Source organism: Mastomys coucha, unplaced genomic scaffold (assembly GCF_008632895.1).
Source record: "Mastomys coucha isolate ucsf_1 unplaced genomic scaffold, UCSF_Mcou_1 pScaffold13, whole genome shotgun sequence".
In the NCBI taxonomy this organism is placed as follows: domain Eukaryota; kingdom Metazoa; phylum Chordata; class Mammalia; order Rodentia; family Muridae; genus Mastomys; species Mastomys coucha.
In genome coordinates, this window is record NW_022196895.1 from 84753407 (window position 1) to 84767555 (window position 14149).

The 14149-nt window shown below is 41.2% G+C and overlaps 1 protein-coding gene across 7 annotated transcripts in view; it reads left to right on the forward strand.

Moving 5' to 3' along the window:
- The window catches only part of Rttn (rotatin), a 186230-nt gene that overhangs the window by 136032 nt on the left and 36049 nt on the right, over window positions 1–14149 (forward strand). For all 7 annotated transcript variants that reach the window (XM_031366214.1, XM_031366216.1, XM_031366219.1 and 4 more), the window contains 3 exons: window positions 1507–1696; window positions 2953–3043; window positions 5793–5946. In XM_031366214.1, coding sequence (XP_031222074.1) covers window positions 1507–1696; window positions 2953–3043; window positions 5793–5946 — 435 coding nt within the window. The remainder of the gene's footprint in view (window positions 1–1506; window positions 1697–2952; window positions 3044–5792; window positions 5947–14149) is intronic.

The following is a 14149-nucleotide window of genomic DNA, read 5'->3' on the forward strand; positions in this document are numbered from 1 at the left end:
GTGATATTTGTAGAATGATTGGCAATTTAGAAACGGTCTGTAGTTAGATAATAAATAGTATCCTTCCATCTCTGTTAATTCCCTGACTTTTCTAATGGTTTTGTAGTAATTAAAGACTATGACTCCATTTTCAGAAATTATTAAGGAAGCATATACTTGTGAACTACAAACAATTTATAAAGTAAAAGGTTCCATGGCAGGTAGATAGCTATGTAAAATATTTAGCTCAGAATTCCTTGTACTATTTTTCTTAAGTGGGAATTAATTCAAATGTTTTCTCAAAAGGACAGTGAAAGACCCCTCAAGAGAGGAGACCCTTACTCTAGTCTCGGGATTACACGACCCCTGCCCCTCGAAACTCACGAGAGACCAATCTTGCTGCAAATACATGAGGTTTATTTGGGGGAAGCCCAAAATAATGCACTGGGGCTGAGCTCATAACCCACTCAGGGGCAGAGGAGTTTGGCCCAGAGCACAAGAAGGGTAGGGTATTTAAAGGGAAAAATCACAAACCAGGGAGAGTAGGGGGTAACCAAGGAAACATAACATAAAAAACAGTGGAAAATTTCAGAGAGACCCAACCCATGATTTAGTCAGGATCACAAGGAAAACATCCTGCATACTCATTATTCTCAAGAATGTAGTTTTATTGTCATTCACTTTGTAGTTGACCATTCCCTGGAACCACCTAGATGAATTACATCCTGCCTTTGTGGTCAGCAGGTTCCTGGAACTAGCTGGCCTACATTCTTGGCTTATTTCAGAGAAAATTTTCCATGTCCTTTAAGTAAAAGCTTATACACTATATATTTCTACTAAATGATCTTTTTAAAGTTTTTCTTCTACCCTTCAACAGCAAGAACTGAAAGTGTTGAGGCACATTTGCTTCAACTAGGGAGGGTCCACAGTTCTTTAAAGTTCAAAATTCCTGTCAAGTTCTCTCAGAAGTCAACACTTAATGACCAACACTGCTCCAAGTCCTGTTCTCTGCTTCATTCACTCTATTGTGATTGTATGCATGCTGCACTACCAACATAGTTCTGGTGCTACCTGAGCTCCCATTGGAGGTGTTGAAAAATGTACAGTTCACTATACCTTACTGCTTTTCTGAAACCCAAAAGTATTTGGGAGTTGGAAACATTCTGCTACCTAGAATTTTAGGAAAAAACATTCTGTTTTAACCTTGGCTCTTATTACCCATTCTCAAGACATATGCATGTATTTATGCATATGTGCATGTATGTAGGTGGAATTACATGTTGGGTGCTTCTGTATGTGCACATATACACTCACAAGATTAAGAAAAAGCACACAGAGTGAGGGATGGGGGTTTGGTATAAGATCAGTAAATTTCCCTAGCCTCAAGTTAAGGTAAGCCATGCAATTACAAGAATTAACCAACCACCTACCTCATCATCTTAGATTTCCTGTGTTATGAGAACTTGTAAATTTTAATAATGACCTAATAGATGGAATAATTTGTTTAATGCTCTTTGTAAATAACAGGTCAACGTGAACTCAGACCAGTGCAACCTCATGACTCATCGATGTCTGCTTCCCTGCACAGGCAGTATGTGTTGGTTACTCCGTCTCTGCTGTCAGCAATCTGTAGCCTTTTAGACAACCTCTTGGCAGTTACTCCAAGAGATGCTGCAAATGCTTTTCAACAAGCTCATCTCATAGAACTCCTCTGTAGGTAAGAGATAAGGGCATAGAGAGGATAAACACAAGGTATATGTGCCTGACAGTATATTCTCATTCGTTCTTACTACACCCTTAGTTTTTCATTTTCCTAATATTAACGAGCTTCTGATGATCGTGGGTTTTTTGGGTCTTTTTTGTTTTTTTGAGACAGGGTTTCTCTGTATAGCCCTGGCTGTCTTGGAACTCACTCTGTAGACCACACTGGCCTCGAACTCAGAAATCCACCTGTCTCTGCCTCCGAAGCACTGGGATTAAAGGCATGTGCCACCACTGCCCGGCCTGATGATGGTTTTTGCATAGCTGCAAGGCCTTAGCTGTTGTGCTCAGGTCCATCAAAGATTACAGTTTATTCCTTGCCTGGTGTTGCTTTGTCCTGTACAGGGTATTGCTGGCCCCAGCTTACAGGGGTGAGTGTGAGGAAGGCTAGGGTGTAGATACTCCTTTTGTGTGCTTACTATGACTTCTCTTTTATTCCTGATAATAACTACTCTCTCCCAGCATGCCCACCTTCTTTTAACCATATGCATATGTCTACTTCTCTGCCATTCTCTCTTCTTACTTTTGAACAGTGCTGTCTGAAATATCTTTTTTTCTCTTGGCTAAATTATACTGGCTTTTCTTTTTTCTGGGATGTGAAGAAAAAACTGGAAAAAAAAAAAGAAACTGTCATTTCTGTCCTAGGTTTTCTGTTGCTTCAGTCAAACACTAGCCAAAAGCAACTTAGAGGAGAAAAGGGCTTATTTGGTTTATAGGTTTCCATCATCATCATCCAGAGAAGCTGAGCTAAACTGGTACCTGGGGCTAGGAACTGAAGCAGTGACCCTGGAGGAATGCTGTTTACTGGCTTGTTGAGCTCCACATAGATCCACTAGTCCAGAGTTAGTCCCTCCCACATGGGGCTAGGCCCATTCACAACAATTAGCAATTAAGAGCAAGCTTCACAGACATGCCCTCAGGACAATGAAATGGAGGCAATTCCTGAACTGTGGTTTCTTCTGTTCAGGTGTGTCAAATTATCAACTGATGCCAACTATGACAACTTCTCTTTTTAGAATTTGTCACACTTACCTAACAAGATATTCCTGTTTTCTGAAATACTCTGGGAAACCTTAAATATTTTCTTTACTTGAAAAAGCTCTTTCTCTCTATTTATACTCAGGGTTATATGGAAACTTCACATTGTGTTTTTTTTTTGTCTTTAAAAAGAAACATAGTAACTATGTATGGGGTGTCTTTTATCCTTGACAGCACTGTGGATGCCTCCCTCATAGAAATGTGCATCCAGGACCTCAAGACCCCTCAGCCTTTACCATCTGCTGTTGAACATACTCAGGCTCAGGTAAGCAGCTTGGATCTGCCTCTCACATGTGTCACATATCTCTTTGCCTTAAGGGTCAAACAGCAAATTCTGCTAAGGAGATCCACCCACAAGAAAAAGATGGAAGTCTCTCAGTATATGTTTGGTGTTATGTGCCTTTTAAACTAGATTGCTTAAAATTAGTATAAGAGAGACTGGGATTAGAGAAAAGAATACTGGATACTTCCCCTAACTCCATCATTAGTTATAACTGTTTTAATTTTTTGGAGCACTATTTTATAAAGGGACACTGGTATAACCTACTAACTACTATGATTTTTTGGATGTCTCTGGTATGTCTTTTATTTTACTTATGTTGAACTTGTTAGACTAGCATGTTTTTTGATTTTTTTGTTTTTCTTTTTTCTTTTATTTTTTGAAACAGGGTTTCTCTGTGTAGACCTAGAACTCACTCTGTAGAACTGGCTGGCCTTGAACTCACAGAGATCCACCTTACCCTGCCTCTGCCCCTGCCTCTGTCCCTGCCTCTGCCTCTAGAGTGCTTGGATTAAAGGTGTGTGCTACAACTGCCTGTCTTTAAAAAAAAAAAAAAAAATCCTGCTGACCAAAATCTCATATTTATTCACTAAATTTAGGGTTTTTCCCTAGGTTGCATATGTAAAATATGCTTAGCAATTTCCAGTGTAGTTGTTGCTACTAGCAATTCTATTTAAAGACCAAATTTTAACAGGCCAAGTGTTTTGGGTGGGTGAGGGTTGATAAGTGGAATATGAAGAGTCCTGTGTTACCACTAGATGGCCTTTAGAACATTTTGGAAGTGCTCTGCACAATGATGGCCTGCACTCTGCACATAGATGACCTCTAGAACATCTTCAAAGTACTCTGCATGCCATTGTTGAAGAACATTTTCTTTCTAATGCAATACTTTTTATTTGAATTAGCTCATTGACAAGATATACTTTCTTTTTACTTTTTGTTGATACAATAGACAAATATTCATTCACTGAATAACTTCTCTGGTTTAGAATCTCTCCTAAGTCATTGAAACAAAGACCTTTCTCCTTATATTTGGAAATTAGATAACAAATACATATGTATCTAAGGAGTGTGTGTGTGTGTGTGTGTGTGTGTGTGTAGTTTCAAAAGTAAAGGTAAAACAGACAGGATCAGAGATTGAGGCAGAGGCCTGTTCTACTTTTCCAATCATGATATTTGATGTGAAGTGAGAAAGATGGTTCAATAGGCTTATCAAGGCCTCTAGGATCACAGTGTAGTTAGTCTATCCAGGAAACAGTCTTAACTGTGAATCAGAATTTTCCTTTCTTGGACAGTCTTTTCTCAATGCATCTTCTATCTCAACCTTCCCTGCAGGTTGGCCAACTCAGCATAGCCTGTCTCTGAAATGTAGTGTTGAATGTGGTCCTCCCTTACCTTATCTTTCATCTTGAGCCTCTAGAAAAGTACTTTGATATAAAAAACATTGAAACTGATTTGTACTATATGCATCCTTAAAATTTCTGAAACAGGAAGAAATACATATCCCCTGATAGATAGTCACTAAAATCATTCCAACCAACAAAAGCCCAGGACCATATGGCTTTAGTGCAGAATTCTACCAGACTTAAAGAATATTATTTTTATACTGAAGGATAACTAAAAGCAAACATGTATTTTATTGATAACAATACCTAGGCTATTAGGCTTGATGTATTTTCCTCATACTTTTGCATTTTGAGGATTATTTTCATATTTAGATCTTTCTTTGTAAACTGGGTTATTTTGGCTTTAAATACCCTCTGTGCTGCTTCTGGAATATTGGCTTTGAAAGACTGGGAGACTTAGAAATTTGGGAAAAAGCATGTTAACGAAAAGTAATGTACTAGTAGAGATATAACAAGCCAGAAATATAAAATAGCCAGTTCCAAGAACTCAGAGCCTCAGGGCTCTGGTTCCCAATACCTGCCCCTCCTGGCTGATCCACAATGAGGGCGGAACTAGGAATGAAGGTCTACTAGTTTATGAGACTCTCCACCCTGTCGACGGGTAGATGAAGATTACATTCCTAGAATGAATATGTTTCCCTTCCTAACTGAATACCTTGGGTTGGGTCCCTCTGAAATTTTCCACTGTTTTTATGTTCTGTTTCCTTGGTAACCCTCTTTCCACCCCCAGCTTGTAGTTTTCCTTTTATACCCCACACTTCTTGTGTTCAGCGTCGAACTCCGCTGGCCAGCATGGTCACGAGATTGACCCCAGTACTGGTATCCCCAATAAACCTCATGTGATTGCAGCAAGTTTGTTCAGAGCTGCCAGATTTTTCTTTTCTCTTTTGTAATGACTATAAAAGTCTGATGCCATTTTTGAGTCATTGGGTGGTCGAGTCATCCCGAGACTTGAGTAAGGATCTCCCCAGTTCTGGGGGTCTTTCAGCTTCACAACTTACCTACTTTAAATATACAAAGATTTTCTTTAAATAGAAATCAGCTTTGAAAATACTGTGTTGTTTCTTGTGGTATACTTGATAGTGCTAATGTGACCATTACTGATATGCTGATATGCTTATAATATTGGAAACTATGTTTTGCCTGTTGCATATTAAGTTTCTAGCACATAATTTATGATGAGTGCTTTTTTAGTACCTTACCAAGTATATTTTATAAAGAAATGATTTCATATAACACATGGAAAAGTAAAACACTGTGATGTCACTGAGATTGGTTTTTTCATAAGATCTAATTAGTTACCATATTTTATCTCTTTTTGCAAATAGGCTTCCTTTTTCTTGGAATACCTTTCCTCTTTGTCCCAGCTTTTAAAGTCCTGTCTGTTGGTAGAACCTGAACTTGTGACACAAGATGAGCTCTTGAAACCTCTTATGACTAATGTCATCCGAGTTCTCATTGTGTGCACCAAAGATGTATTGGGTAAGTTTGTTTATTTGTTTGTTTGTTTACATTAAAATGTATTTATGTATAGGGTGTTTTGTCTGCATGTATATTTACATGATATGCATGCCTGGTGCCCAAGGAGGTAATGGATCCCCTCATACAGAAGTAGCAGATGACTGTTAGCTGCCATGTAGGTGCTAGGAATTGAACCCAGGCTGCTAATATGAATCTTTTTTTTGTGTCTCTTATCCATATGCTATGACCTCCACCAATGTTCCAACATCTTAGCCAAACCCTGGCTTGGAATTTCTCCAAGACAAGGTTACACATTAAGACTAATTACCTCTGGCATTGTTAGAAAGATAATGAGGTGGGTAGGGCATTGACTAGCCCAGATGATTAGCATAGTGGGCCTTTACCATGATGGGCAGGACCTTGAGCAGAGAGTGTGTGTGTGTGTGTGTGTGTGTGTGTGAGAGAGAGAGAGAGAGAGAGAGAGAGAGAGAGAGAGAGAGACAGAGACAGAGACAGAGACAGAGACAGAGACAGGGACAGAGAGAGAACTGCAGAGCATTCGAGACTGGAGCCTCTACCCTCTGGCTGGCTCACCCGCAGTCCCCTGGGACTCCGGCAGGGCCCATGCAGGCCCCAGTGTGTTTGCAGCCTGGGGGTTGCTACACCAGTCTAGAGGAGATGGCTGCTGTTTTAGACTCAGTGTGTTTTAGATGGCCTCAGATGTACCTGGACTGCTGAGCTGCCAGATTTTTCTTTTCTCTTTTGTAATGACTATAAAAGTCCGATGCCATTTTTGAGAAATAGATTCAGATCCTGCACTTCCTTGTGTTGTGTCTGCCATTATTTCTTCGCTGACACCTTGCCGACCTGTACTAGGACCCTGTGTTCTCGCTCGGGTTGAGGGAGGCCCAGACTGGCCAGCCTGCAGCAAATAGTGGCAGCAGGGGCTGTTTCAGACTCTTTTACCTGATTTGGGGACCCCTTTTCTCATACTAGGTTGCCTTGCTCAGTGTTGATATGAGAGTATGTGCCTAGTCTTATTGTAACATACTATGCCATGTTTGGGTGAGATCCCTGGGAAGCCTGCTCTTTTCTGAAGGGAAACAGAAGAGAAGTAGATCTAGAGGAGTTGGGAGGTGGTGCAGAGGGAATGAGAAGATAGGAGGAAAGGGAAACTATGGGCAGGATATAAAACATGGAACAAATATGTGAAAAGAATAAATAAAAAAGGGAAAAAATTAAACATAATCACATCATTTCCATCCTTCCCTTGTCTCTATCCCTCACTCCCTCTTAAATCCATGGCCTCTATTTCTTGAATTCTTTAAAGCACACATGCACACATACACACATACACACACACACAAACTTCTTCAGTTCATTTAATGTCACTTATCTTTATATGATTTCATTTCAGGGTAGACCATTTGGTATTGGATAACCAGTTTGAGGTTTCTTCCATAAAGAAGAGACTATTTCTCCCATTATCAGAATTCCTTATTTGCTTTTAATTCTTTGTCTAGGGCTGAGGCCCCCTGAGATTTTCCCCTTCAGTAGTAGCATGTCTATTAGTATTGTCCTGTTTAGCTCTTGTTTTGGCAGTCATGAGACTTCATGGTTGTAGCTTCTCTGACATTTCTGGGAGATAAAATCTTATAGCAAACTTCCTGTTTACAACCTTTCAGTCTTGTTCTTCTGCAATGATCCCTGAGCCTTAGGGGCAGGCATTATATGATCAATGTACCAGTTAGGACTAGGCTCCATGCAATCTTTTGGTCTATCAATTTTGATTGGTTGTGGTTTTCTGTAATGATTATCATCTCTTGCAAAGAGACTTTTTTTGAGGAGGGATGAGACTTGTACTTATTTGTGAGTATAATATCAAATATTATGGCATACTTAGAAATTGTTCTATATTAGTACATTGCCATTTGTAGGTTTCCATGAGATCTGTGACTTTGCTAACCCTGGATAGCTGGCTAGGCTTAGAGTACTAGGCATCATTTTCTTCTTGCGGAGGAAATCCATTAGAGAATGGTTGGTTACCACCAAGGTATGGACGCCACTCCTGCACCCTTAGGGTTATTGTGCCATGCTAGTCATTGTTGTAGTTCATAAACATCTTATGTTAGCTGGTTAGGACTCTTGGTCGCTTCCCTCCTTTGGAAGCTAGAATGATGCCTTCTGCTACCATGAAATGTAGTCCTCAGAGAGAAGGCTTTCTGGTCAGTTCCAACTCAGATCGTCTGTATCTTGGGTCCAAAGTTTATATTTTGTTTTATCTCCTCTGCTCTCAGTATTTTGGGGGAGGTTTTGATCATGTGTTTTATACTTAGAGAGATCTAAAATGGCTCCAGGAGAAACTTAGGGCAGATGAATTGTATAAAAAAAAAAAAAAAAGAACCAGAAACCTCCTCCATCTTTCAGCTGAAACACATGTTACACTATGCAGTGAGCTTAGGAGTACTATTTTTATGTGTGTGACTAAGTCCAAATGGCAGTTAAACGTATGAGCCAGTTCAGCATATAATATGAACATTTCTTAAGATCCTTTGAATTGTGTGGATCTGTGTTGCCTTTGAGGTGTCAAAGTGAAAGATGCTGTGATCCTAAACAATGCCAGTCCACAGCATTGCTTATATCCATGTTAAAATTACTTTTATGTTTGAGTTCAAGATTTTTCTGCTTAGAAATTCTCTTCAGATTAGCAATAATTTAATGAAGCTTAGTAGATTAGATTACAATCTCAACAATAATAGAGATTGATCTTGTGAGAGGGGCATGAGGTATATATTACTGTGATCTGTGGTCTAACAGCTCAATTCTATCCCATAAATTCCTTTTAGTAATTTCTTATGTTAGGTTTTGTAGATATTACGTGACCAACACTAACATTGAGTTCATGGATGTGCAAGGTATTAAAGCATTAGTGCTACAGAACTATGATGAAGATGATGAGTTGCTTGATCTAGCAGTCACTTGACAACAGGATTTTTTGTTGTTCCTCCTATTCATTTTATCATATAAGAATTATTTAAATCTTGTGATTACTTACAGACAGTACTCTAAGACAAAATTATCAGTAGTATCTGAAGGTATATTTAGCAGCTAGGTATTTTTTTGTATCTTGCAAAAGTGTAAATGTTCATTAAGGAAAGTATTCTTAAATTGTTTTATTAAAAACTAAGTTTTGAAGGATTTTTATTAAACTTTGACTATATTTCTATTGTTTCCATATATTTCTAACATGTAGAAATGTATTAGATATTTATATTTACAAATATTATATATTTATATGATTTGCTAGTTTAAGTATGTAATTCAGTACCTTATATATAAGCAAATAAATTTAATTAAAATATTTAGTAAACTTATGGAGCACATGAAGTTCAAGAGGAAGGAAGACCAAAGAGTGGATGCTTCATTCCTTCATAGAAAGGGGAACAAAATAATCAAGAGAAGTAGAGGGTGGGAAGGATTTGGGAGGAAGAAAAGAGGGAGAGGGGAAAAAGAAGGAAAGAATCAGGTATGGGAGGATGTGGCTGCCTGCAGTCACACACAAACGGGTCTTCTGGAATGGGAGTTGGAGCCTGGGAAAAAAGGGAACTGGAATGCGGGAAGGGGTTAAAAAATGAGACCAAGACATGGTGTGCTTTCAGTCTTCCATCCTTATTGAACTCTCTTTGTTACAAGCAGGTAGGTAGAGAAAAACCCCTTCCCCAGTCCTTCAGCAACTCATGGCCCAATCAGCATCTTCATATTCAGTCTGTGGAGGCAGGACTTCCAGCGTAACTGGAACTTGGAGAGAGGCGTGGCTATTAGGAGGAGGTTGGAGAGAGGCATGGCTATTTGCAGGAGCTTAAAGAAAGGCATGGCTATTTGTGGCAAGGCAAGGTCTGAAAGAACCAGCTCTTAGCTGGAGGAGGGTCACAGTTCCTCCTTATTTATTTATTAAAAATTAGCTGGAATGGGGCATATTTATGCACCATAGTCCTGCCTGGGAATTCTTCGGTGGCTTAACGACCCCACCTGGCTTAGATATAGATCTATTGGACTCTCCCTTACCCGTCTTGGATATCATGTGAAACTAGTTTGTTTTTATTCGTACAAACCGGGCCTTTTGGTGTCTATTATCAATAAACACGACCTCTTGGCACACGACTCTGTCTTAGGTTGGTGAGAGCCATAGACCCAGGTATCCATCATTGGCTGCAGGCCTTCATGGTGCACCTCTTTCCCATACAGACCAAAGCTACAACATGCCTATAACACCTTTTCTTCATCACGATCAATAACTGCCACATAGAGACTCTCTGGAGTCCAGCGTCGAGTAGGGCCCGAATGTCTGTAATGAACCTGCTTCAGATAAAAACTCAAAAGTTTAAAAGCAACAAGCTTAACGTTATTTTGAGGATGTCTCAGGCACTTTAGTTGCAAATTAGCAATGTTTAGGCACAAAGTTTGGCCTCTAGGTGTAGAGGGAATCCACTGGCTGGTGTCGGTGATGAGCCGGAGCTCCCTGCAAGATCTGTCCCTGGGTGTGTCCCCACTCAGGACCTCCCAGGAGACTCACCCAGCGGCCGGGGGGAGAAGCCAAGCGTAGACCCATGCTGCGGGCATGAAAGGCGTATTTAAAACCCCAAACATTTGATTATTACAGATAGCAATTGTTTACAGAAGCTTTGTGTACCTCCTGTAAAAAGCTTTTTGTCTTCTACTAGACAATGTCTACCAAAGGCTTAAGTCTTGTGGTATCCTTAAGCTGAGGTCTTACTCAAAAGCAATTTGAAATAAGTAACTTTTTTTTTTTTTTTTGGTTTTTCGAGACAGGGTTTCTCTGAGTAGCCCTGACTGTCCTGGAACTCACTTTGTAGACCAGGCTGGCCTTGAACTCAGAAATCCGCCTGCCTCTGCCTCCCAAGTGTTGGGATTAAAGGCGTGCGCCACCACCGCCTGGCAGTAACTCATTTTTTTTAACTTAAAATAATTTTTTGACATAACTGAGGATTAAATATTGAAAAATATATTGCCTCTGAAACTTTTTTTAGAGCAACTAATATCCATTGGTAAAGGTATTGTGATTTCTTTTTAGAGGGATTAGATCAACGTACACTGAAAAATTTAAAGTCTTAGCCTCTTGCACTGAAGCAGAGACAAAAAATTATAAAGGCAAAATTTTAAGCAAAATCTTTAAAATTACCATAGCTTTATATGAAGAAGCAAGGCTGGCTTGCAATGTTATAATGAATTTTATAAGGTTTATGGCCTCATTAACTTTTTTTTATTAGATATTTTATTAATTTACATGTAAATTTCTCCTTTCCCAGTTTCCCCTCCAAAAAACAAGCAAACAAACAAACAAAAACAACAAGAACAAACCCCTGTTGCCTCCCCCTCTCCCCATGCCTGCCACCCCACCCTTTCCCATTTATTGGCCCTGGCATTTCCCTACACTGGGGCATAGAAACTTCACAGGGCCGAGGTCCTCTCCTCCTATTGATGATCGAATTTGCAATCCTCTACTAAACACATGCTGCCAGAACAATCAGACCCCTCCATGTGCAGTCCTTGATTGGGGGTTGAGACTCTGGGAGCTCTGAGGGTACTAGTTAGATCATATTGTTGTTCGTCCCAAGGGGCTGCAAACCCCTCAGCTCCGTAGGTCCTTTCTCTAACTCCTCTACTGGGGAACATGTACTCAGTTCAATGGATGGCTGCGAGCCTCCACATCTACATTAGTCAGGTACTGTCAGAGCCTCCCAGGAGATAGCTATATTTAGGCTGGCTTGCCCTTCCTTCAGTCTCTGCTCCATAGTTAATTTCTGCAGCTCCTTCCATGGGTATTTGGTTCCCTCTTTTAAGAAGGAATGAAATGTCCACCTTTTGGTCTTCCTTCTTCCTGAGTTTCTTGTAGTTTGTGGATTGTGGGTTGTTCTTCCTATATTCCAAACTTCTGGGCTAATAATCACTTATCAGAGAGTGCATACCATGTGTCTTCTTTTGTGATTGGGTTACCTCACTCAGGATGATATTCTCCAGATCCATCCATTTACCTAAGAATTTCATATATTCATTGTTTTTAATAGCTGAGCAGTACTCCATTGTGTAATGTACCACAATTTCTGTATCTACTCCTCTGTTGAGGGACATCTGGGTTGTTTCCAGGTTCTGGCTATTATAAATAAGACTGCTATGAACATAGTGGAGCATGTGTCCTTATTACATGTTGGAGCATCTTTTGGGTATATGCCCAGGAGTGGTATAGCTGGGTCCTCCGGTAGAACTATGTCCAATTTCTTGAGGAACCACTAGACTGATTTCCAGAGTGGTTGTACCAGTTAGCAATACCACCAGCAATGAAGTAATGTTCCTCTTTCTCCGCAACCTTTCCAGCATCTGCTGTCCCGTCTTTTATCCTAGCCAATCTGACTGGTGTGAGGTGGAATCTCAGAGTTGTTTTGATTTGCATTTCCCTGATGGCTAAGGATGTTGAACATTTCTTTAGGTGCTTCTCAGCTATTCGGTGTTCATCAGTTGAGAATTAAATTTTAAAATCAAAGCTACTTTAGATCTATGATAGTTAATAAACTTTAGTCAATGGAACTCTGTTAATTTTAATTGTACCTTTAGATTTCTTTTGTAATATTAAGCCATCAAGAACATTATGTCTATGCCTGGTAATTGGCTTGTAATTAAATCCATGTTAAGCTGCTGTGAAAGTTAATATCAGACTGTAATTTAACTTCATGGCCACTGGATAGCGTTAAGCAGTTGTGAAAAGCTATCTGCCTGTAACTTACTCTGTGGCCACTAGATAGCACTAAGCAGTGTCAAAACTTTAGCTTGCACAGCACTGTAAAGAGAGACTGTCTGCTGGACTATGGTGGGGAGTGGGGAGTGTTAGGCATGGCACCGTAAAGAGTGCATCTGTTATCATGTCCTTGGTTGTTGTGGGATCACCACCGCTGTCACTGCAGCTGCTTTGGTGTGGGACCTTACAGCCACCCACCCACTGCCAGCATTTTGGCCAGGCCATTTTAGTCTCAGCTGCCAAGTTGGGTGTGTGCATTTGTGTGTTGTGGCGAAACATAAACAAAATGGCACCATAGTGTCCTCGGTGTGGGACCTCACTGCCGCCAGCTGGCCACTGCTTTGTTCTCTGGGGCCCCTGCCTGGGCAGCCGCCCACAGGGACTGCCACCCAGCACACTCCCACACCCACGACCCGCCACACACACTCACACACAGGACATCTGTGCCCAGGTCAGGAAGGCTGCCACCTCTTGGTCGAGAGCCCGCCACGACATGGAGTGTCATGGAGTGCACACCAGCCTGGCCACACTGCTTGGCAGCCGGCATTATTTGCCTGGGCCTCCTGGGCCCCATGGCAGACAGACACTGCACGGCAGGGACAGAGCCCATGTGTAGCCACAGCAGGCCTTCTGGCCAAGCTCCAGGCTGTTGGCCCTGCTCAGGACCCCCTGGCTGAGTCTGTGATGAGCCGGGACCTCCCGGGAGACACACGAGCCTGCCCACTGCGGCAGTCTCCATGTCCCCACGGTGGGCTCTTGTCCCTGCTGTCCTGGTGTACCAAGCGGGCACAGACAGCCCATCTGCCAAGCGCAGACCCACACTGTGGGCACGCAGGCGCCCCTCCCTGTCTCTCAGGAGTCATCCTGTGCCCCGCACTATCACCCCTCTCACAGGGCTCCCACTGCTTCGCCTCCCTGCTCATACTGGGAGGGAGCACAATGCTCACAGGCCCCTAGCCGCCATGTTGTCTATCCTAGACCATGTGTAGTGTTTTAGCAGCGCAACTTAGCCTCCGTGGTTTATGAACATAAGTACAGGACCATAAACATAATCATTCATATGACAGGACAAAGACACACACAAACCAACACATAAGACAGAGTTGAGACTAGGAATTTCTTCTGAATAAGCCATAGAGAAAGCAAGACATCTCTCGGTTTCTCTGTGTCTCTAGGATAGCTCTGAAATCGATTTTCTTTCTCTTTTTGATATCTCTATGCATATATTTTGTTTTGTTTTTATATTTTGCTATTTTTATGTATTTTTTTATTATTTATATATGCCCTACCTTGCCCACCTGAATGTAGCTCTTGGCTATGGATCACTGCCTAAAAGTTTCCGGTCTTGAATGCCAGGGCCAGAAAGTGGGAGAGGGCGGGGTGGCAGGCATGGGGAGGGGGGAGGCAACAGGG